This window comes from Motacilla alba, chromosome 13, assembly GCF_015832195.1.
Source record: "Motacilla alba alba isolate MOTALB_02 chromosome 13, Motacilla_alba_V1.0_pri, whole genome shotgun sequence".
Classification (NCBI taxonomy): domain Eukaryota; kingdom Metazoa; phylum Chordata; class Aves; order Passeriformes; family Motacillidae; genus Motacilla; species Motacilla alba.
Window position 1 is genome coordinate 16,271,208 of NC_052028.1, and position 25,285 is coordinate 16,296,492.

The following is a 25,285-nucleotide window of genomic DNA, read 5'->3' on the forward strand; positions in this document are numbered from 1 at the left end:
TGTGTGTGTCAGCCCCTCACCCTCCTGCAGGCGCTGAAAATCCCACCCCAGGGTCTGTGCAGGCAAAACCCTCCTCCGTAACTCCAAACCCTCCCCGCAGGCAGAGGAAATCGCTGCTCCCCAGCACCTTATCATCTGCCAACCCATGGAAGTGCTTGAGGATGGATGTTTAAGGTGTTTAACTCCCGGCAGGCAGGTTTGGATGTGTGGGCATTCGTGTTTATTTGACAGGAGGAGGATGAGTCTCTGCCAGGCTCATGCTCCCGGTCCTGCTGAGGATCCTCCTCGCATGCCACATTCCCTGGATTTTCAATCAGGAATGCAAATCAGCACCTCTGAGCTCCGGGGGATTTCTCCTCTGCGCTCCTTGGGTTGTGGAGCTGCTCTTGGGGCAGGGTTTGCCTTGAAAGGAAACATTTTCCTTCTCCTCAGCATCCCGCTGCTTCCAGAGCCTATCTGTGCTCCTCGGCAGCTAAATTAGGAGCAGGCTCTCCTGAGGTGGAGCGAGCACGTCACGGTGATGGATGTGGTGGGCTCAGGAGAGGAGCAGGGAGGCACAGGGAGAGCCCAGGAGCCGCTGGCTTCGTGTGCCGCAGGATGGACCGGGCCGGATGAGATTCCCTGGGACACGTGTGAGATCCCGCACCTGGATTTCCCCACGGGGAAGGTGTGTGAGATCCTCCATCTCTTCTCTTTGCATTTCTGTGTGGGGAATGGATTTGTGGCGCGAGTTTCTGTGGGAAATGATAATGGCGTGAGTTACAGCAGCTGTATTGTCTCAGCCTGCTCATGAGGCTGAACATAGAATAAAAGTTTTTAAAATGCCTCTCAGTTACCCCATCTCCGAGTCAGAAAAGGGTATAATCTGACACATTTCCACATTATTATCTCCTGTGCTTGTCTCCCCCTGCCCGGGGCAGTTTTTGGGAGCAGTTTGGAGTCCTGTGCCCTGCACAGCAGCCAGACCACGGGGCTGGCTCACGACTGCACCTTCCCTGCTCCTCAGGAGCTCCTGGGCCACCTCTGGGACTCCCTGGCACCCAAAATCTCCAGACTTATCCAGCGGGCAGAGGTGTCAAGGACTGGGGAAGGGCCTGGCTCTGTGGCCCCTCTCAGGGAGGTTCCTCTGCCTGCAGCAGCTGCAGGAAGTGTTGCTGGAGGAGGATTTCCATACTTTGTTCTGTCCTCTCCTCCAGGCGGCTTCTCCACCCTTGTTTGGTGTCACTGATCTGTGTCCTGGAGGGGACAGAGCCTGGGCCTGTGGTTTTTTGGTGCCCTTAGCGAGGTTCCACCACTCTCCTTCCCGTCCCACCTCTTTCCCCAGAGGCATCAGCAGGGGTGGCACTTCCAGAGCTCCCTTAGATGAGATCTGTGCCCATGGGAGGACCTTTTTGGTGGGAAGGAGATGCTGTTTACTCCGTGTTCTTCCCTATCTTGGTGATGGCTGTGTTTCTTCTCCCTGTGCATGATAAAAAGAATGAATCACGGGCACTGACAGAGCTTTATTTCAGCTTACCTGTGCCAGCTTTTCCCTTCAGACCTGGCTGCCCTGTTGTCTCAATTACTGAGTGCTGGAACATGAATTCCTGGTGTCTGAGCAGTTGGACTGGGGCTTTGGGGAGGAGGGAGGGAGGAGAAAGTGATTTCTTGCTTGTTAATTTGTTTTCCTCTCTGTGTCCAGGGAGATCTCCTCCTCTGCTTTGTGTAAGCAGGGCTCGCTTTCCACCCAGGAGGTTTTTTCTCCCTGGGTTCTTTCAGACCTCTGGCAATGGAGCAGCTCAGGAATCTCCTGCTGAGAGGATCTGACCCCAATCCTTCCCCCTTTCCAGCAAAACCGTGTCTTTTTTTCCTTTCTGCACCCTTCTGCTGTTAGGAAACCAAACCAGAAGATAAAAAATGATTTATGGCTTCAATTGCACAGGAAGATTCCTTAAAGACAAAACCATCCAACTGCACTTCAAAGCCTTCCCAGTGCAGCTGGGAAATCACATTTAGGATTTTTTTAAGAGCTGCTGATGCTTTGAGGGGAGAAGGATGGATGGAGTTGTGTTTGTAGGGTTGTTGGCTGGATAGCTGCATGTAACAGGTTTTGTTTTTTAACTTTGCTGGTTTTACTGTGGATTTTTATTATAATATTTTTATAATAATGATGATTCTGTACTTTAGGAATTCTCCTATTTTAACCATTTTCCTGTGATTGCACTCCTGATAGGAAAATGTCTAATGGTTATGTGGGAGAAATAAATAGACACATAAAAGGGAAGCTCTGGTTTTTGTTGTCTGTGCGGCAATGCAGGGAAGAAAACAATCAGTCAAGAAAGAATTCCCTTGAGCAAAAGTTTTCCATCAGGTTTCCAAATGCCAGGGAATAAAGATTTTTGATTTTTGCCCTCCTCCATAACTCAAACATTGAATCCTCCAGGCCTGGAGAAGCGAAAGATAAAAGATAGAATATCCCATTTGGCAGCACAAATGAAATAATTTCATTCAAGTTTATCTTGTTCTGCTCAGAGATAACTGGCACTGTGGCACAGCTTTCCTGAGCCTGTTATCTCCTCTGGTCTCATGGGGACACCAGCTGCTCAGCTTGATGTCTTCTGGAATTTGTGGAGTGCAGTTCAAAAGTTATCTCCTCAGCTTGAAAGCATAATTCCTAATGAGGGAAAATTGCTGTTTCTTGGGGTCTTAAACTTGACACGGTTGGATGGAGCTTTTTTTTTCCCTGGGAACACGAAACTCTACTCGAGATCTGCCTGGTGGAGTGTCCTGGGGTGGCTGAAATTCTGTTCAGGGGAGCAGCTCAGAGGCTGCAGTGAATTTTGGGGAGAAGACAGGACCAGGAATTTGGAGCATGTACTCTTAGGCAGGTTAGCACCCATGCAAAGCCTTGGTGGAATACAATAAATAAGAATAATTCTATCACTGGAGAACTTAAGGAACATGTTCTTTTTGTTTGTTATTCATCAGCTAGGAATGGAATGAGTGGAACTGGACTACCAGGGCTAAAGGTGGGTTTGATAATCCCTGTAGGCTCCTGGCAAAAAGCTGTGTCCCCTTGTGACCTCTTTAGGGGCTGTTCTGTGGTGGTCCTTTCCTCAGGACACCTGAAAAAACTCTTTATTAATTTGTCCTGTTTCCCAGAATGAAAACAGAAATGATTTTCTGAGTGGCTGTTGCTCGTAGAGATAAAGAGATCGTCTTCCCCTCGCGGGTATTTCAGAATTCTGGGTGTTTTGGTGCTCTCTCCTGGAGTGGAGGTGTCCCCTGCAGGGTGCAAGGCAGACCCCCACCCCTGATCTGTGGGGTTTAAACAGCAATTACCTGATGATCTGGCAGCAGCAGAGCAGCTCTGGCTGCCAATGCCATCAACGGCACAGGGTGAGAAGGACAGGAGCTCCACGAGGCTCAGTTTCACAGAAATCTAAGTTCATACAAAGTGATCTCAGCCCTGTAGCCTGGCTGTAAATTCCCAAGCCTGGAGCAGGGTTTGTGCTTGGGTGTCGGGTCTCGCCCCCGGATTGGGGTGACCCCTAAAGATGGAAAAGTCTCTGCTCCAACCCGTGCCTTCAAAGAAAGACTCAGCAGTCCTCTGTTGTCCGGTTTCAAGGTTGTTCATTGTTGGTTATCTAAAGATTCTTCTCCTGAGCTGCTGTGGCCCGTTCAGCAGGTCAGACAAAGGCACACTGCCCTCCCAGGGGCTGCTGCCATCTTTTATATCACACATTCCGTGTTACAGGTTTATACTTTTTCCCCAATGCCTACTGTCTATATTGAATGGTGACTTTCTACTCTAAACCAATCTGTGAGTGCCAACATCACCAAAGACATGGAGGTGAGGAAGGAGAAAGAAAGAGGACAGGGCACACCCAAATCCCTCCATCTTAGAACTCCTGACCCCCATGGACAAAACTTGGACCCCTGCGTACAAGGCTTAAAACCCCCCTGTACAGCACTCAAAAATCCTTCCTTTCACTTCCTGACTGCTTCTACAACACCTAAACTTGTGTGCCCTCTTGTTCTTCCTGCAAGGTTGGTAAATTGTTCCATGGGTCAGATTCAAAGCCACAGGGGTTTCTGGCTGCATGCCAGGCTCTCAGATGCTTCTGACCTGGGTCTGGAACATCCGAGAATGTCTGAGGGACATTCTGAGTTCCCACACCTGGGGATTGGTTATCCAGGGGTTTTGGAAGGCGTGGGGAGAGACACCACAGCCCCAGACCTACAAACCCAAGCGCTGCTCACCCCCTGACCCAGTGCTGCCTCCAAGGATGCCGGAGTGGCTCGGGGCAGGCTCTGTCTGACTCCAGGATGCTTTTCCCACCCTGTGCTGGGCTGGGGGCCTCGGGTGGATGCAGGGAAACTTCTCCCTGCCTTCCTCAGTGGTTGGGCTCAATAATCTTAGGAGATCTCCTCCAGCCTAAACTCTGCCTCGTGCCTTCAGGCATCTGACAAGTGCTTTATGTAAGACCTCTCAGATCCGTGGAATTGTGCAGGAAGGGGGATTTTTTTTTAATTTTTTTTTTTTTTTTCTGGAATAAGAATTGCCTTCTTCCAAATTAGCTTAGTCTGCTGCTGACGTCACCCGCTGTGCCAGGGCCTGGGAGTGTGCCAAATTCCAGGCTTTGCTCCGAGATGTGGCAACCAGGGATCTGCTGGCCCTGGGCACCCTGCCTGCTGCCAGAACTTCCATGTCTAGACAAAGGATGCAGCTCACCTGCAGGGCTCAGCCATCCCCTCTGTTTGTTTTGCTAGAGCACAGTCATTAAGAGATGAATTTATATTAAAGGCTTCCAAGAAATGCCTCTGCAACCCCAATGTTTATGTAAGAGAGACCGAGAAATTCATAATTTATTGAATTTGTGTGTGTTCTGCTTGGGATTATTCATTGGAGGAACATACTAAGTGATTTTTTTGTATCCTAGTAACCAGCTGCGGTTGCTTTTCCATGAATAATCTTTCTAGTTTAACTTGACCAGTCAAATCTAGAAGGGAAAACTCAAATTAAATTTTCAAGGCTCAGATAGCTTTTGCAGGTGAGAGAGAACACATTTTTTTCTCCCTCATTTAACCACATAATGATCAGATTGACAGATGCTGTCTGGAGAGTTGGATTTTCCTGAGTGGAATCATAGTGGAAGTTTGACTCGTTCTGAGCTGAGCTTCAAAGCTTGATTTCTGTAATATTCATAATTATTGAATTGGTTAAAATAGTCCTTTCCTCCCTCCCTCTGATGGTTTCCAGGGCAGATTTTTAATAGCAATGCAGATTATTTCCCTTTTGTGGGGAGCCCAGCGTGGGGGGTCTCCCATCAGCTCATGAGGACACTCTCATGGTTAATTAATAAAATGATTTGTGCATTATTTCTCTCTGCCTTGCCAGACCTCTGTGGAACAGCTGGAGTTTTTCTCTTAATAAGAGTGTGTTCATATTTTTCTTCTTCAAAATTTATTTTGAATCAAAAGGAGCCCCTTCTCAAAGTTACGTTTCGAGGGGTTGTGCTTCTTCCCAAATGCCTTTTAATATTTCTCACTCTTAGAAATACTAAAAGCTACTTTGAGAAGCAAAACAAAAATAAGAATTTCCTTCCCAGCTGCCTGGGCGAGCTCCTCGTGTCTCCCAGCCTTGTGGAGCACTCATCTCCACAGCAGAGGGACATTCCTCCCCGAGAGGTCAGCGCCACTTCTCATTTTAAACCAAACTCTTTGCAAAGCATCTTTTTGTATGCATTCCTATTTAGTCAATGTTTACAGCCCCGTGCAAATTAACTGCCCTCCTGTAAATACCAGAGTCCATGGGCACGCTGGAGGAATCCTCTCCAGACCACGTCAAGCATCTCTCAACCGCTGCCTCAGATTTTCCTTGGAGATGAGATTGATGGTGTGACCTCGCTGCACAGTGCCAGAAGGAGGGAGAAGCTTTCCCTGTGTGCCTCTGGATTGTGACCGTGTTTTCCCCCTCCCTGAATTGCCCCCTGCCTCCTTATCTTGGACACGTGGAGCAGTCCTGCTTTCCTTGAAATGTTGGGTAGGGCAGTGCTGGGGATGTTTCTGTGCCCATTCCTGCCTTTCCCTTCCTGTGCTCATTTTCCTGCCTTTCCCTTTCTCTGCCCATTCCTGCATTTCCCTTTCTCTGCTCATATTCCTGCATTTCCCTTTCTGTGCCCATTCCTGCATTTCCCTTTCTCTGCCCATTCCTGCATTTCCCTTTCTGTGCCCATATTCCTGCATTTCCCTTTCTGTGCCCATATTCCTGCATTTCCCTTTCTCTGCCCATTCCTGCATTTCCCTTTCTCTGCCCATTTTCCTGCATTTCCCTTTCTCTGCTCATATTCCTGCATTTCCCTTTCTGTGCCCATTTTCCTGCATTTCCCTTTCTCTGCCCATTTTCCTGCATTTCCCTTTCTCTGCTCATATTCCTGCATTTCCCTTTCTGTGCCCATTTTCCTGCATTTCCCTTTCTCTGCCCATTCCTGCATTTCCCTTTCTGTGCCCATTTTCCTGCATTTCCCTTTCTGTGCCCATTCCTGCATTTCCCTTTCTCTGCTCATTTTCCTGCATTTCCCTTTCTCTGCCCATTCCTGCATTTCCCTTTCTCTGCTCATTTTCCTGCATTTCCCTTTCTCTGCCCATTTTCCTGCACTTCCCTTTCTCTGCCCATTCCTGCATTTCCCTTTCTCTGCCCATTCCTGCATCCCTTTGGAGTGGTTGCTGTTGGGTGTCTCCAGCTGTCACCACACACTCAACACCTCAGATCTCTGTCCTACCCAGCCAAGGCTCTTCCCAAGCTGTCCCTGTCTTTTGGATAATCCTGGGGTTTACTGGTACTGGGAGCTCTGTTAAAAATACTCCAATTCTGGAGAGGAAAATGCTGCTTGAACCTGAATTACCAGCAGAAATGTGTCCTTAGACTTGGAACAAATCCTTGCTCCCAGCTCCTCGTAGATCTCATTTTAAGTCCCATGAGGAGCTGCTGAGGGAGCTGGGGAAGGGGCTGGAGCCCCAGGAGAGGCTGAGGGAGCTGGGAAGGGGCTCAGCCTGGAGAAAAGGAGGCTCAGGGGGGACCTTGTGGCTCTGCACAGCTCCTGCCAGGAGGGGACAGCCAGGTGGGCATCCAGGATGAGAGGGAACGGCCTCAGGCTGGGCCAGGGCAGGCTCAGGGTGGGCACAGCAGGAATTTCCCCATGGAAAGGGGGCTCAGGCCCTGGAACTGCCCAGGGAGGTTTGGATCCCCATCCCTGGAGGTGGCACTCGGGGCTCTGGGCTGGGGACAAGGTGGGGATGGGCACAGCTTGGATTTGTTGATCTGGGAGGGCTTTTGCAACCAAAATGATTCTGGGATTCTCTGCTGGCTTTCCTGCAGCTCTGTTCTGATCTGGTATTCCAGAATGCTCCGTGAGCAGTGAAAGCCACGGCATTCAGTGCCTGATGGATTTGGGACCAGGGAAATCCCTGCTGTGGCTCTGTTTCGGTGACTTCAGGCTCCCTGTACATCTGGAATCCCTTTTCCAGCTCAGAATCCCAGGAAGATGCTGCAAACGGGAGCTTCTGGGCATCCTGAGTTTCGAAGAACTGGAGGGACAGTGTGGAGTTTTGTTTTATTGTGGCCAGAACCACAGAGGCTGTGAGCTGTCAGCACATAATTGTGCATTTTGTGTTTGGTAGTAAAAGTTCGTTCTACCAAAAAAAGAACAAAAAGAACTGCCCGAAGAGGAACAAATTCTTTCTCTCTTTGCAGCTTTTCAGATGTGATTTATAGGTGTGTTTTTCCAAGTAAGTCCAAACAAGTGGATGAATCTGAATTAGTTTGATTCCGTTAATTGAAACAAGAGACATCTGGGTGGAAATGGGAGGGTTTAGGCAGCTGCTTTTTTTTGGTTCCATGTGGGATTTCTAATATTCCCAATTCCACAGTTACCAAGGAGTGCTGTTGGACTGTGCACTGGGGTTTAGAGGTGGAAATGATCAATGAAAAATACAAAAAAAACCCCAAAACACAGCTGTAACAATAACAACTGGCAGCTCTGCAGTGAACTGTTTGGAAGGTATTGACCAAAGGAGTTCTGCTGAACAACAGCCCAAGCTCCTCATTAAAAGAGTGAGAAAACAGGGTGCAAATTAGGGCTTGGCACTGCCTGGACCTGGCCATTGCAGTGCTGTTTGCTCTATAATTCACACCTTCACCCCAAGGATTCTTTCCTCTGGGGCAGGGAGCAAAAAAAAAATTTGTTTTCATAATTTTCTGGCTTTCCAGCAACGCAAGGAATTGTGTCTCATCTCCAGATTGTTTTTGGTTCACCTGCCTCTATCATATTTTGGCTGTGATACCACAAAGACAGAAAGAATAAAGGCAGAAAAATGCTGATGTTGATTTAGGTGTGCTGGGTTCAAACCCCACAGGAATTAAGGTTGACACAGAGGCTTAAAAATAAACCTCTCTTGCTCAAATCCTTCTTGTGTTGAAATAATTGAAGACTTTTGAGATGAAGGAAGGGGGCTGAGGTCATGGTGTGTCCAGTAATGGTATGACTGTATTTGTTTTATTTTTTTTGTTTGGACAGTTTAATGTCTTGAAGTGGGTCTTGTTTCCTCTTATTAATTCCTGCAAATATCATGGAGAAGGATCTCAGAGCTGATCCATGCAGCAGCCAAGTGTTGCACAACCACCTGCCTCTGAGATTGCCTTCACAGCTTAGCAGAGAAATCTGCATTTTTAAAAACCTCAGCTAAGGAAAAGAGGGATGCATCTTTTTTTAGTGGGGTGGGATGTTTTCCTGTCTTTCTGGACCAGAATGCTACTCTTTTTTTTTTTTTTTTTTAATTGCTTTTTTCTTTTCCCCTTTAAAAATTCTTTTTGGATTTGTTTCTGAAGTCTTTAGAAAAAAAGCCCAACCTTGTTTGTCTGAATATTTACTAAAGCAGCCAACAAAATATGTGATGTTATTGTACAGGTTGGACTCTCCACGAGTTGAGTGAGGTCATCAGAAAGAGACTTTGGCCAGATTAAATTTCCTTGAAATCTCCCTGCTGGGACATTGCTGGCTTGAGACACCAGCCCACCAGTACAGCCCCAGGAGAGCTCCCAGTGCCACCAGTGCCACCAGTGCCACTGTCCCTTGGCCATTCCTCCAGGGAAACGAGCCTGGCAGAGGAGCAGAGCTGTGCTGTGCCCCTGATTTAATTATAACCAGTTATTACCGTTGTTTTGCCCTGTTTTGGATTCTTTACATATTGTTTTGGAAAAGCTTAGTGGGCTCGCAGCCTTTGTGTATATAAAATATAGGATGATTGAAGAGCTGGCCACTGCTTTATTTAGCTTCCTCAGCCATGCGTTCCTCCCCAGGCATTTTCCCCTCCTGCTGCCAGATCACTGTTTAAATTGTGTGTAAATAGAAAAGGAGCTGTGGACACAGTTAAAAAATGCTGGAAGTGGGGTTTACTGGGAAGAACACCTTCCTAGAGGCCTTTCCCCCTTTTATCCTGGGGTTTTGGGCTCTTAGGGCAGATCTAAAGATCTCTGTGGGTGTTAAATCTGATGGCTCTCTGGTTATCCATCCCTGTTTGGACTGGAATAGCTCCACTGGTTTTTTTTCTTTTCAACTGAATTCTTTGGAGTGTGGAGAAGTTGTAATTAGGAGGAGAAAAAAAAGAAAGGGATTCTTAGAACCACTGTGAAGAGAGATAAAGACGAAAGAAACTTCTGTAAAAGTGAGGAAGCGAAGGAAAAGAGCAGGTTTGTTGCTTTTATCTTGAGGGTTTTTTAGGGAAAAGTTGAAGGTGGAATGAACAGCCAGGCTCTCCTTCCTGCACCTGCAGCATCGCTCCAAGTGCTGATCTCACCCTTCATAGAATCCCAGAATGGTTTCAGTTGGAAGAGACTTAAAGATCACCTCATTCCACCCCTCTGCCAGGAAAGGAATACCTTCACTAGCCCAGGTGCTCATCATCTGCAGCTTTTCTTCCTCCCCAGCCCTGGAGCTGGAGGATTCCTGTGCTCAGGGGAATTTTTCTGGTGTTTTCAGGGAGTGTGGAAATCACGCTCGTGGCTGGAGCCTCACACGCCCCACCTGAGTCATCCACAGAGCCTACCAGCCCAGCTCATGCCCTGGCCTTGCTCCAAACATGCTTTTGGGAGGTGGGGAAGGCGTGTGGATTGTGTACAGCCCAGATCCAGAGGGATGAAGATAAGCTAAACACAGCTTTTTGGAGAACAATGCATGGAAAGTGAAGCTCAATTGCCGCTATCGCTCTTCAAATCTTCTTTTTTTTTAAATTTTCCCTGTGTCACAAGCTGCCCTCGTGGTGCAGTGCCTGTCTGTAGGGGATGGGTGGGTTTCCTGCATCAGGGAGACAACAAAATGATTTCCCTCTTTGTATTCCTGTCCAAAGCAGCACATGGCTGGGCTGTGGGAAGGATGTGCTGAGCCCCAGCGCTCTTTCCATGAGCGTTGCATTGAAACCGTGGCACGGACTGGAACTGAGCTCCGAGGGCATTAAAAGGGAATGCATGCCATCCTTCAATTTCATTAAAAGCCATTAACATTGGGATGACATGGTCACTATTTATAAACCCCCGGTGCAGATGACTTGCTGCAGCTGGCCAGGAGAAAAGGCTCAATGGAAACAGGGAGTTTATTGGCATTAATGGTCCTTACGTGCTGCTCTGGCAGCAGGAGGGGGCTGAGGGCATGGGCCATTTCAATGTCAGTGATTATGGCAGGCACGAGTTCTTGTAACTCTTCAACAAATCCCAGTCCTGACTGGGCAAGGAGAGCGCCAGAATGAAGCTTTGAAGCAATGTGTTGCTCTGGAAACCGGAGCTGGTTATCCCCTCTGTGGGGCAGGAGCTGTCTTGGAAGTGAGAAATGAATGGGGAGAACTGGAGGCAAGGACACTGAGGCAGGTTTTTTAACCTGTGAGGAATATTCTGTGATCTTTGCTGTGCAGAGGGACCAGTCAGGGGCAGGGGATGGGGCTCACACAGAGAGAGCCATGGGGTGGCCTCGAGGGGCCAGCAGCACTCCCTGACACAGGGAGTTTTTGGGGTCTCTTCGGTTGCTCTTAGGCTGGGTCTGTACCCTCACCTTGGACCCTATTTCTGTATGAAATTAGTAAATCTAAGCAGAGCCCAGCCACCCCAGAGAACACGAGGGTTTTGTTCACATCTCTGCTCCTCTCTCCCCATCCTGGGGTCTCCAGCTGTGATCATTCCTCCCAGACCAGTCTTTCCAGCCTCGAGTGTTGCATATTTTACCGCCCTCTCTTTCTGGTGCACATTGCCTATTTCTAGAAAAGGACAACAATAAATCACAGAAATAAATGTTTTAATCCCTGACTGACAATCACCAAGCGTTTAGATTCGGAAAATATTCAGTCTTCCAACCCAGTGATGATCATTTCCAAGCTAGCATTCCTCAGAAACCATTTGTGGAGTTGCTTTAAGAGCCGTCAGCTGCTCACTTCTCGCTGCTTTTGGTCACCTCCCAAAACTCCGTGATGGACTCGGAGAAGATAAAGTGAGCTGAGCAGACCTCTGCTCTCCTTGAGCTAAGCTCCACTTTCTAAAGAAGGTAACAATTTTGCAGACCCATAATACATCAAGTCAGGGGCAGGGGTTTGCTTTGCTGGTGTAGGAACTGGTGTGTGTTTGCTTTGCTGTGTGTAGGAACTGTGCTGGTGTAGGAACTGGTGTAGGAACCGGCAGCTGATTGAGAGCACAGCCCAAAACTCCCCACTCAGGGCTGCAGTGAGAGTGGCTGACTGATCATTTCTGACAAGATGTTTTTATCTTCAGCCAGTAGCCAAAAGGTCCGGCGAGCTTTGCACGATGGCTTTCAGATCCCTGCCATCTCTGGCTCGGGAGCGCGGCTTTGGGGGCCGCACGAGGCAGGACTTGGGTGTGGAGCAGCTCCCAAGGAGCTGTGCCGTTTCCAGGGCTCCTCATCCATCATGCCGCGGCTTTCATCGCTTGCACTGGAGGATTTAAGCAGGATTATGGCATCGACCCTGCCTTTCCTCCATGCCGCTCGCTCTGCCGCTCATTAACCAGCTCCAAGAATTTCTTACTCGAGTTGCAGACTCATTGACCCAGATTCCCTAATAATACAGGGAAGAGGGGATTTTTTTTTCCCCCGTGCTTAATCGCTGGCTTCTGTGTATATTTAGTGCTATTTATATGCAGGAGGACTAAAAGCCTGTAATAAAGATGGGGCCAACTTTGCAGCAAAATTCCTGCGTGCCCAGAGCGGGAGGCACTACAGGAGAGAGGCAGAGGTGAGTGTGGGGGGATGTTCCCATCCTTGCAGACCCAGCAGGAGGGTTTTTTTTTGGGGAGCAGCCCCTGCTTTTACAGCCTGACCCACCAATATTGGTTTAGCTCAGGGCTCCCCACTTTGCTCTGGAAATGCTTCTCCATCGAAGTGATGCGCTGGGTTTCCTTGGGGCACATTTGATTTCTTCTACCACCAAAAGCAAAGCCAAGCAGAAGAATATTATATTATTATTATATTATGATAATATATATTATATAATTATATATTTATAATATATAATATATAATATATATTATATATAATATATATTATATAATAATCTCTATAATTTTTACTTTATTAATTATAATATTATGTTATAATATTAGAATATATTCTATTATTAGAATATATCATATTGTATAATATAATATAATATAATATAATATAATATAATATAATATAATATAATATATCATATTATATTATTATATATAGATGTATAAATATACAAATATATAAACATATAAATATATAAAATAAATAAATATAGAAAAATAAATATAGAAAAATAAATAATATTAAATCAATCAATCAATCAATCAATCAATCTGGGAGAATATTCCTGCCAGGCTCTCCTCAGCCTCTGGGGCTCTTCTAGGTTGTGGAGGATTTGCCATCAGCACTTTCCATCCTCAGAGCAGAGCTTCTGTCACAGTTTATTTTCTGCCCTGAGCCAGCTGGTGGTTTCTGGGAGGGACACGTCAGAGTTTCAGCTGCACTCCCCTGGTTTCAGTGCTGCTGCCATGAGGAGATGTTGGATAACCAGGAGAGTTAAGGCTTGGTCTTGGCTTTCTTTTCAGGCCACCTGTTTTATGGGATGTGGCTGAGCTTTGGTGTGAGCTCCTCACTGCAAGAAAAGGGTTTGAGGTGAAAGGAGCAGCAGTGCAGGAGCTCTTTTCCTGAGGACACACAGGAGGTGGAGCAGCCTGGAAAATACAGCGGGAGGTGGAACAAGCTGGAAATTACTGCAAGGTCCTGCTGGAGTTGCCTTTGCTGGTTTGAGAGAAAGGATCAGAACTAAAGGATTTTGGCTAATGCTGTTGGCAAATACCTCTCTCTTTTCATGGAGGTACACCTAGAAGTCCAGAATAAATGCATCATTAGCCCCTGCCTGTAAAAAAAAAAAAAAAAGGATTTTAGCATTTAAAAAAAATCCCTCATAAAATGTTTGATTTGAAGCATTAGAGGGTTTTCTTGTGAAGACAGGCACAATTTGATTTTGTGAGCTAAGGTCAATCCCCATTCTCTGCCAGGGATTTTTCTGAACTGTTCTACAGTGAGAAATGATGTATGTCCATGAGATATTTGCCTTGAGAGTTACCTCAGTGCCACAACACAGCTTCTTTTAATGAAAAAGTGACTTTTTATGTGTTTTTTTCTCCTCCCCTCCTTCACATGTTTCTTCAAAAATTTCACATTTCCTGTGTTTCATCACAGGCTCTTCAGTGTCCCCTTTTAACACCTCAATTTCTGTGTCACTCTCTTGCAAATGAACCTTTTCTGGATTCCCTGGAAGTTTCTTTCAGGTTAGAAGACATTACATCAGAACAGGCCTTCAGACTGGTCGTGCAAACCATAGGAATTTACACACGGGGGTTTTATTAATTGAATTTTCCAGTGTTTGAGCCAGCAGGACATTCGGAAATGAGGCAGATTTTTTATTTTTGTTGTTGGATTTTGTAGCCCAGCTTTCCAAATCCACGCCGTTGAGTGTGGAATAGGCCACCCCGGTGCTTCCCACAGAGCTCCCTGACACATTTTCTGTATTTAAAAAGAAAAAAAAGAAAGAAATGTCTAGACAGCTCACTAAATTTATATGTGAGCAGATTTGTATCTCTTGTCCTCAGAAGATAAGATCATGTCGGAGCAGAATCCTGTTTCGTGTTGTGGGGATGTTTGGTATCTGCAGTAACAGCCTCCCCTGCCTCTCCCAGCCTCCCAGTGGCTCCAGCAGTGGAGATGCTGTGCTGATGCCTCAGGTTTAGCTCTTCTATTTTCACATTCTGTGCTGCTTTAGTGTGTGGGGCTGGCTTCACATCAGGGGATGCTGAGCTCTCTGCACAGAGCAGGGACACAAAACAATTCCTGCTCCAGCTGGACACCAAGGACAAATGATCCAAAGCTCAGCCCAGGAGCACAAACAGCGTGGGCTGCAGAGAGAAAAACAAGCAGGGTGGGAGTGCCTGGGCTAAAGCTGGAACGGGATGATGAACTGCAAGGTGCAAATGGAGCAGAGCTGAGCCAAGGGGAGACCCTGTGACCAGTTGTGCATTTTGGGACCATTTGGGTTCCTCTTGGGTGCAGCCCTGGCTGGGCTCTTGTGCTGCCCAAGGTGGATCCACTGAGGAGATCCTTTGAATGAATCCCTGCTTTATTCTTTAGCTCTGTCTGGCCTCTGTTCCAGCTCAGCCTTCCCAAGGCATCAGTGGGATGAGGACTTTGAGGATGTGCTTTGACTGGAGCACACTGCCTTGGCTGGGATTGTTTCCGCCAGCTTGCTGTCACGGGTGAACTCGCCCTTCTTGTCCCCAGCTGTTGGGGTTTTCCTGTCACAAAGCAAACTGCCCCTGTCTGCAGACACCTTGTTCAGTGTGCAGCAGCAGCAGCAGCAGCCACCTGAGAGTCTGCTGGGATAGGAGGAGGTTCAGTGCTGCAGATAAAGCAGAGCCCATAAAGATAAGCCGTGGGTGTGTTTGGTGGATTCCCTTTCACCGGGCACGAGGCTCCAGAGATGGATTTCAGGCTGCATGCTGCTGCCTCTCGGGAGGTTTTCAGCCTCTCCTCTGACCCTTTGAGTCTTTCTCTGAACCCTTCAGCCTTTCTCTGAACCTTTCAGCCTTTCTCTGACCAAGGGCAGACCGTGCTCCCGCAGCATGAGCCGTGTCATGCCAGCTGTGGATGGTCCCAGTAATTTTCCCTCTCTGTGTCCACTGCACAGCCCTGTTTGGCACCAAACTGCTCCTCGGGGTCCTGTGGGTCTTTTGTCATGGATTTACTTGGGAAAGGCCCTCAGGAACAGGCTGTGGGAGCCAGGGAATGTCTCTGCTGCAGACCATGGATTTACCGGTGACGCATGAGGACGCAGCGCTCTCCTCCTCCTCCTCCTCCTCCTGTCAGGCTGCTCTCATCGTACCTCTGCTCTCCTTCAACATTATTCCCTTCTGCCCCATTTTAGGGGCATTAATCCTGCCTGGCTTGTCAGGGTAAGTGAAGACAGGATGGATCTGGCTCGAGGTCACTCCCCAGCTGAGCATCCTCCTCCATCCCACGCCCCAGGGAGAGCAGCAGCCTCAGACAGGGCTCTGGAGCTGAATTTCGTCTGCTGCTGTCAGTGGGATTACAGTGCCACTGCAAACAAATGGGTGAAAAGAAATGTTTATTTTTAGAACTGGAACCATGATAAATATGTGGAATTTGTCCAGGGTCTGCCTGCTGTACCTTTTTGAAATGCAAAGTGCATGTCTGTTAAAATACCTCTCCAAAGGTCAGCATAACCTCCGGAATGAGTGTGCTGGCCTTTTGGAAAGCAGGTGAAGCTTCAGATGAGAGCACGGCCCCCAGAACCCAAATCTGCTTCAGTGTCATCTGACACCACAAGGATATGGATGGAAATGCTGCCTTGCCAAAAGGATTTATCCTTCAGGCTTCAGTGAGGAGCCTCAGACCATTCCTCACCCTTCCCTTCAGCTTTTCCTTCCATTTTCCTGCCTTTTATATTTGCTGGTGCATTTGAGGGATGTGCTGTGAGTGTCATGCTTGAAACTGGTGAGAGGGGGGGATGAAGAATGGAAAACTGGAATAAAAAGAGGGATGGAAGCTCAAGGCATCCCTCAGTGGCTTTGTGTCCCCTGTGGTGATGCAGCCGGGCTCGCAGGGCTCAGGGGTTGAAGTGTTTGAAAACCTTACATTTTTCCATCCTTTTAGCTGCCCATGAGGTGGAGGAGTGGTGTTACTCTCTTTTAGATAGGGAAGTGAGGCAGAAAGAGAAGAAATTACTTGCTCCCAAGAGTTGTAGGAATCTCACAGCTGGAAAAAAAAAAATAAAAGGAGTTGGCGTAGCTCTTCACTGCCTGTCAGGCACCCTGGGTAGGGTGGCACTTGTGCCACGAGCTTGGCTGTCGTCATCCCACTTTTGGGTGGGAATGCACAGCCGGGAGAGGAGAGGCTCTGGAGCAATAGCAGAGGGAATAAACACGAGCCAAACTGTGGAAGCCGAGCTGCAAATTAGGGCAATTCAAAGGCACGATTGAAAGGCACAAACATCCTGTTGAGCTCGGAGTCCCCGTCAGCATCTAACGAGTATAGCACATGCCCCAGCTCAGCCCCAGGCGTGTTCCAGTGGGAAAACTCTGCCTCCCTGCCTCGGGTTGTGGCAGGCTTTATTCCCCAGGCAGGTGTCCATGTGAAGGGGGGAGCAGTGTTATAAATAAATTATCCGTTCATTTCCGTCCCAGCGTTTCCTATTGTTCGGCCACAATATGCTTTCCTGTTTTTAAAAAACAAACCAAAACAAAACAAAAAGGGCCAGACCCCGACCCCAAGTGTCCCTCTGGCAGGGTGGACCCAAAGCTGTGTTTGAAGTGGGTGCCATGTCCTCGCTGTCCTGTCACTCGGGCTGGTGGCACTGGCACTGCCACCTTGGTCCTCTGTGCCTTCTGAGAGGGGCAGGAGAACCTGCCTGGGAGCAGCGCCAGGGGCATCACATCCCTGGAGGGTCTTTCCTCCATCAGGGGGCTGTGGAGGAAGGCTGGTGCTGTACTGGGATTGGGAAAGGGCATTTTGGGGATAGCAGAGAGGAGAACAAAATCTGTCTGCCCTCCTTCCTCCTCCTGGCCAATGTGGGGCATCGAGGCCATGGCCCTTGCAACGACAGGGGGGTTGTTTTTAACCATTTTACAAACAAAAGCAGCTCAGTGGGTCATAAAAGGAGGGTTTCTCTGCCTGGGGAGGCTGTTGCCCAGCCAGGCAGGGTGTGAGGTGGCACTGAGTCCCTCAGGAGCCCCTTGGGATCCATCCCAGCTCTGCTGGACCCAGGTCCCACCTGAAGGGCGAACAGGCTGTGTGAATGCACATGGAAAAGGGGTGCTGTGTGGGGAGGCAAGGCCAGGAGAGGCTTCACCTTGCCCTGTGCTGGCTGGGTCCCTGCCTGGAACCCCCAGACCCCGCTCCCTTGGCAGCAGCTCCGTTTGTCAGGAGTGCTGACAGGCACACACGGAGCAGCACCCACATGAGCACGGGTGGGCTGTGCTGGGAGCAGCCATTTCTGCATTCTAGCTCTTCAGCAGGCAAGGATTGAGATTTCTCCTGGAAATACACAAAGAAATGCCCCTTCCTGGGGAACCCTGCTGTGCTGGGGCCTGGCTTGCGGCGCTGCTGGGAGCAGAGGTGCTGTGCTGGGCAGGGGGACTGAGCGCCTGGGGAGGATTTTCCCTTCCCCATCTGCTCCAGGGCTCTTTCCCACAGCCCTAGCATGGAACTGCCACCCTCCCCTCACTGGCTGAGAGCACTGATGTATTAATTTCCACTGGTGTTTGACAGGATTAACCATTGCACAGCGACTGTCATGTGCAGGACAAACCAAGAGACAAAACACCTTTTGATTGTTATTTATATCTTGCTGCAAACAGGAGCTTTTTGCCCTCATAGGCCTTTGACTCCTGTTCCAGATGCCTGATTTGAAGGGCTAATCCTGTGCTCAGATCTTGCTGCAGCCTCTTTTCTCTTTGCTCAGTGCCTTAGTGCAGGTCCCAGCCTCTTGCTGCCCTGTCTGCTCTGGTTTTGCTTCCAAAAAAAAAGCTGCCACCACTGCAGCCCTCCTGCCAGCTCGCCCAGCTGAGCTCCCAGGATCTTCTGGTGGGTTTTTTCCAGCAGAGAGAAATGACAGAAAAATCCTTCCCTTGTCACGAAGCAAAGCCTGGGCTTACACACGGGGAGGAAGCAGCTTGAAGGAAGGGCCTGGCAGGTGGCTGCTAAAGCTTCAAGCATGGCAAAAGTGTTCAGAATAATTGTGAGCATGTGCTGGGGTTTTATATTAAACAGGATGGCTTTGGGCATTCAGGATGTGTTCCATTTTTGCTTTAAACATCTACAAAGCCAGGTGCAGAGACAGGAGGAGAGGTGGAGTGGGTGGGGAATGGGGAGAGTGAATTCCCTGGAACACCGTGGTGGTGGTGGTGGGAGCCCAGGACCTGGAGCAAGTCCCCATGTGCTCAGGGATATGCAAAAGACATCATCTCCACCTCAGGGAGCTTCTAGCTAAGGTTTAAGATTCAAAGTTGAGCTTTTTTTCATTTCTGCTTCATGCCTGCGTGAAGCTCACTTTAGGTCCCTAATCTGCTTTTCTTGAAGTCAGTCTCAGAATTGCTATTGACTTTAAATGCTGCAAGATCTCACCCATCAATTCTCCTTCTCCCATCTGTAAAATGAGGATGGCAGGATTTCTGTGCCATCTGCGGTGCTGTGAAGCTGAAAACAATCATCATTTATAAAGTGCTTCGAGCTCAAATGGGAGGTTCTGGGTAAAGGCAAGGATGAAATGTTCCTGAATGTGCCAGTTGCATCTGATATCCGAGCCAGGGGCTGGGTTGAAGGTTTAGGAGGACCAGTGTGGTGTTGCAGATGTGCTCCAGCTGCTGAATGTCTTGGATTGTTTGTGTTGGTCAAAAGTTCCTGGTCATCATTACAAAATCAGGGCACGGAGGGAGCTGGTGGCTGCATGTCCCACAAAAATCTCCTAAAACCCATGCTCACCTCGAGCATCTGTGATTTTTAACAGCCACAATCCTCAGAGCTCCTGCCTCTGGCCACCGTGTGAGTTAACAGCACGTGCGCTGCAAGGAGGAAACTCGGAGCTGCAGATGTTGAGCTTTTCTGAGGGCAATAGGAAGCATCTGATGGGAACAAAGGACGTTCCTTCCTCTCCAGCTTTGCAGGGAAGCTGCCCAACCTTGCTTGACACGTTTTTGCAGAAAGCTGAGGGCCAAACTGGGACAGCAAAGAGCAGGTTGTGGCTAAGCATGCTGTGTTAAGGTGAAATATTGAGGGGCTTGGAACACAAGCTCTATGAGGAACGACTGAAGGAGCTGGGATTGTTTAGGTTGGAGAAAAGGAGACTCAGAGGTGACCTTATCACTCTGTACAGCTCCTGAAAGGTGCCTGTGCTCAGCTGGGGCTGGGCTCTGTCTCCAGGCAGCACTGACACAACCAGAGCACACAGCCTCGAGCTGCACCAAGGGAAATACAGGCTGGAGAGCAGGAAAAAGTTTTTTACAGAAAGGGAGATAAAGTTCTGGAATGGCTGCCCAGGGAGGTGGTGGAGTCACCATCCCTGGGTGTGTTTAACAAAGCCTGGATGTGGCACTGGGTGCCAGGGTTCAGTTGAGGTGTTGGGGCTGGGTTGGACTGGATGATCTTGAAGGTGTCTTCCAACCCAGTGATTGTGTGATTCTGTGAGATTCTGTGAATTCTCTGATTCTGTGAGATTCTGTGTGATTCTGTGAGATTCTGTGAATTCTGTGATTCTGTGTGATTCTATGAGATTCTGTGAGATTCTGTGAATTCTCTAATTCTGTGCTATTCTCTGTGATTCTGTGAGATTCTGTGAATTCTGTGATTCTGTGAGATTCTGTGTGATTCTGTGATTCTGTGATTCTGTGAGATTCTGTGTGATTCTGTGATTCTGTGATTCTGTGAGATTCTGTGTGATTCTGTGAGATTCTGTGTGATTCTGTGATTCTGTGATTCTGTGAGATTCTGTGTGATTTTGTGAATTCTGTGATTCTGTGAGATTCTGTGCTATTTCAGGTCTTGGCAGAGTGATGCAAATCACACCCAGCTGAGCCAAGCCGCGGTGCCAAGCCCCGCTGACAGATGTGCTTTGTCCTTTTGCAGACACGAGCCACCAGACGCGCTCGGTGTCCAGCCGGCCCTACTACAGCTTGCCCAACAGCAGCCATGAGAGACGCTCGCTGCTGGCCATCACGGAGCCGCCGCGCTTCCACTCGCAGGCCAAGGGCAAGAACGTGCGGCTGGACGCGCACTCGCGCAAGGCCACGCGCAGGAACAGCTTCTGCAACGGCGTCACCTTCACCAACCGGCCCATCCACCTCTACGAGAAGGTGCGCCTCAAGCTGGTGGCCGTGCACCACGGCTGGAGCGGGGCCCTGCGCTTCGGCTTCACCATCCACGACCCGTCGCAGATGAGCTCCGAGGAGATACCAAAGTACGCCTGCCCCGACCTCGTCACCCGCCCCGGCTACTGGGCCAAGGCTCTGCCCGAGAGGTTTGCCGTCAGGGACAATATCTTGGCCTTCTGGGTGGACCGGCACGGCAGAGTCTTCTACAGTATCAACGATGAGGAGCCCATCTTGTTTCACTGTGGTATTAAAGTTTCCGGGCCTCTTTGGGCGCTCATAGACGTCTATGGAATTACCCACGAAGTGCAAATTCTAGGTGAGTGTGTCTTTGTGGCCTGTGGGCTGCTCTTCTGCTTGCCCTTTGTGATGCTGTAGGGAAGGTGCATGGTCTGTGTGAGCATTTCTGTGGGACACTTAAGAAAATTAATTTGCTGTTGGTTTTGTACCGCCAATTAATCATTTTTCCTCTGCCGGCAGTAGGGATGCAGAAAGCAATATATTCCAGAGGTGGCAGTGATGGAAAGTCCTGAGGCTGCACGTTATGGGAAGGGATAAATGGAAATCTTTACCTGTAATTCCACTCAGCTTTCCCTCAGCTGGATATGCTGCTTTGGCATGGAAAAACATGGGAGCAAGGTCCCAGGGACTGCAGAGACAAAAAGGACAAGTTGTGGCTTTGTCTGTTCTTTCCCAGTTAGCAGTTACTGGTTACTTCCCAGTTACTGCCAGTCCATTGGAAAACCACCAGTAATTGCCCAAGAGTTTCCTGGAGCCCTCCCCCAGCCCCTCTCTCTGCTCTTGGCCGTGGTCCCACCCAGGCTGGCAGTTTGAGGGGCTGTGTTGGCATTGTGACCCTTCCCTGGCACAGGGACATCACTCAGACCCCTGGAATCGGGTGGATTCTGGTTTACAGCCTCATCCTTAAGGAAAGGCTGCAAGAGGGAACGAATCTGTTCCCATTAACAAGCTCTGCTGATGGCCATGGAATGATTTTCCTTTCGTGGCTTTTACAGCATTTAAATTTCTAATTAATTCAGCGTTAGATGGAGTGTTTGAACTGGGCTGCACCACAGGGAGCACTTTAAAAATCCAAGAGAGTTGCCCTTTCCCGGAGGCTCCTCGGAGCTGATGGAGTTTTAACAGCCCAAGCCAGCTGCACCTGCCCCAGGGCATGGTGCTGCCAGCCTGGCATGGAGCAGGCACCAGGGATAAGCTGTGGAATGGTGAGTCCAGAGGGCAGGCAGCTCCATCACACATCCTTCTGAACAGTGCCAATTATTTTACAGGCGAGAAGGCCACACATAAACAACGCTTTTCCCTGTCTGCTGTGCCTCAAATGTGTAATTAAACCTCACCAGCAGCTTGTCCTGTAATTGCAGTTGTGACACGCTCCAGCCCCTGGTGCTCGTCACAGAGGAGCGAGAGTGTTTGCTGTATTGGCCAAGGCAGCTGCTTCACCAGAGCTCTCCTTTCTCCTCATTAAATTGGAGTTTGAAAAATAAAATGCAGCTTCTTTCTGCTCCCCACCTCCAGTCCTGCCTGCAGCGTCCAAGAGTTCCCAGTGAAAGACTCAGGCTGAGAGCACCTGTACTCTGCTGGGAGGTTTTTTAATTAAAATACCAAACCCTCCACACTGCCCCAGGAATCAGGGCCATGCTCGGCCTCCTGAGGCACCAGGGGACCCGAATTCCTTGCTCGAGGATCTGCTGTCTCTGCCTCATCCTCCCAAAATGTTGTGAGTTGAGAAAATTGTGAAATACAGTTCTGAGGCATAAAATGTGTCTTTCAGCATCACGAATCACAGAATGGTTTGGGCTGGAAGGGATCTTAGAGATCATCTCATTCCAGCCCCCTACCATGGGCAGGGACACCTTCCACTATCCCAGGCTGTTCCAAGCCCTGTCCAACCTGGCCTTGGACACTTCCAGGGATGGGACATCCATCATGAAGCTTGGATGTGTCTGACTCCCCTGTGGGAGCATTTCTTGCCACACAAGCTGTGCTGGCTGAGAAGGAGCTGCTCCAGCCATCAGCCCACCCCAGTGGCCTCTCCTTCCTGGGTTGCTGAGTGAGGCAGGCTCTGCTTTGCAGCTGCTGGGTGGATTTGGGTTTTTCTCCTCATTTGCCAAAAGCCTGGGGGTTCTCTCCTCCTCCTGCTGGTGCTGGGCTGCTCCTGTTGGTGCTGATGCTGCTTCACCCCTCTCCATCTCTGGGAAGACCAGGAGTCACTCACACAGACCCTTAAATTCCACACGCTCTGACTTTGCTCAGTGTGTTAGACCTTTCAGAGTGAAGTGTCCAGGCTGCCCCAGCAGGGCTGGAGGTAGAAGGGAGAACACTCCCAAACTTTCCCACACCTTTACATCACCCCCAAGCCTGGCATGGCTCAAGTGGAAACCTGGGAAAGTAATTAAGGATCAACATCCTGACTTTCCCTTTGCTGTGAAAAGGGAAAACAACCTTCTGCTGTAAAAGCTTTCTAACACCTGCAGGAAGTAGCTTTTGTGACAAGCTCTCCATTCAAAACCTCTGCAGGGCTGTGAACACCCCTGAGATATGAGGCTTGAAATGACCTCTCTGGGACACACCTGTGCCTGGACACAGGTGCAAGGCAATGACAAGGAGTGTGGAAAGAATATCCATTCATCCTCGAGTTCCTTCACCCTTCACTTGTGGATTTGTCTTGCACAAGACCTTGGGACAACAAAATATTGAGGCTTTGTTTTTTTAAATAGTGTAACCTCAGAGCTATCAGACCCTTCTCCTCAGAAAGCTGTGGGACCACACTGGTTTACCCCATTTCCCAGTGCAGGGAGCTCCCAGATCACACGGGTACTTTGGAACACTTGTTTTTCCTTGGCTGGTGCCAGATGCAGCCTCCCTCTGCCCGCTCTACGCGTGACTCTGCACCAGGAGCTCTTCATTAGTGGTTGACCCGTGGCTGATTTTTCCTTTCGGAGTCTGTAGGTTGCAGTAACAACTGTAAGCTTAAAAGCAGGCAGTTTTCTCTTGACTAAAGCCTCTGTTCCTGGGTTTCTCTCACAGACAGCATGTTTGCAGAGACCATGACCACTGCCCGGCTCAGCACCGCCCGGCTCAGCACCTGCCTTCCCCAGAGCAACCACGACTCGGCCAACTTCAACAACAACGAGCTCGAGAACAACCAAGTGGTGGCCAAAATTGCAAACCTGAACCTAAGCCGGGTACCGGGACTTGGGACCGACAACCACATCATCCCCTGCTGCCCCAGCCGGCGGCAGCACGCCCAGGGAGTCCCGGCGTTCCTGGACACCGACCTGCGCTTCCACCCCACCCGCGGCCCCGACATCACCTTCTCCCAGGACAGGATGGTGGCCTGCACCAACTGGCAGGAGAGCAATAGGACTTTGGTGTTTTCTGACCGGCCTTTGCACATCGGGGAGAGCCTCTTTGTGGAAGTAGGACACCTGGGGCTGCCCTACTACGGGGCCCTCTCGTTCGGCATCACCTCTTGTGATCCGAGCACTTTGCGGACAAACGAGCTCCCGGCGGATCCGGACTTTCTCCTGGACCGTAAGGAGTACTGGGTGGTTTACCGGGCCTTCCCCGTGCTCAACAGCGGCGACATCCTCAGCTTCATGGTCCTGCCCAACGGAGAGGTGCACCACGGGGTCAACGGGGCCAGCCGGGGGATGCTCATGTGCGTGGACACCTCCCAGTCCCTCTGGGTGTTTTTTACCATCCACGGGGTGATCAACCAGCTCAAAATCCTGGGTAAGTGCAGCCAGCAGAGCACCTGGCTGGAGAAGGTTCCTGGGCCAGAAGCAGAGCTCTGGGTTTGCACTCACAGTGGTCACTGATGTGAGGATGCAGCTCCTTGTGTTTGCAAATAAGAGTGACAGAGCATGGTGCCTGTCACAGAGATGTGTGCAGCCTCTGTGATTCCCCCAGGAAAGGATGAGAGAGAAAACAAGCAGCAGGCAGGGAGGCAGGGATGGCTGTGGGGGGCAGCTTCTTTTTCAGTGGGTTTGTTTCTGGAAGGGATTCTTTATAAACAGGGATGGTTGTGGGGGGCAGCCATTTTTCAGTGGGTTTGTTTTTAGAAGGGATTCTTTATAAACAGGGATGGTTGTGGGGGGCAGCATTTTTTTTCAGTGGGTTTGTTTTTAGAAGGGATTCTTTATAAACAGGGATGGTTGTGGGGGGCAGCCGTTTTTCAGTGGGTTTGTTTTTAGAAGGGATTCTTTATAAACTCCCTGTTCCAGCTCACAGGTATTAAACTTCTGCCTTGGTAAGAATGGTGATTTTTATGGGCACAGCTCTGGTTTAAGCATGGGCAGTAATTGCTCCTGAAGCAGTGCCACAGCTCGGGGATCAGCTGGCATTTCTGATCCGTTGCTGGTGACCGGTTCCAGCCATTCTCCTTTCCTCCTGTTAAGGATTCCACCAGAAAAGCAGATGTTAATGACTTTGTAGAGCAGGTTTTCTTCATCCAAAGCAACGGCTTTTCCCAGCTTACAGTGTGATAGCCACAGCTGGAGCCCACTGCTGCTGGGCAGAGTGGGACCGTGGGGAAGTGGAAAGGCAAATATTGCATAACCTGGGGCTTGCTCCACTGAAGCTGAACAGGCATCACACAAAGGCATAACGAGGTCCAGAGCCTGGGCTCACATCCAAAATCTTGCCCTGTTGTCACTATAGGACACGAAATGAACGGCATGCACACTGCTGTTCTCAAGGTGGAGAAAAAAGGGGAATGTTTATTTTCTGACTCCAACATTTATAGTTTTCCAAAAGTGACAGTAGATTGGAGGGTGACAGTGCCACCTCTCCAATGACACTGGACAGACCAAGAGTCCA

General features: G+C 49.3%; 1 protein-coding gene across 1 annotated transcript in view; it reads left to right on the top strand.

The window, feature by feature from the left end:
- The window catches only part of NEURL1B (neuralized E3 ubiquitin protein ligase 1B), a 35,065-nt gene that overhangs the window by 5,039 nt on the left and 4,741 nt on the right, over positions 1 to 25,285 (top strand). Inside the window, exons 2-3 of the mRNA XM_038150306.1 lie at positions 20,202 to 20,762; positions 23,492 to 24,199. Coding sequence (XP_038006234.1) covers positions 20,202 to 20,762; positions 23,492 to 24,199 — 1,269 coding nt within the window. The remainder of the gene's footprint in view (positions 1 to 20,201; positions 20,763 to 23,491; positions 24,200 to 25,285) is intronic.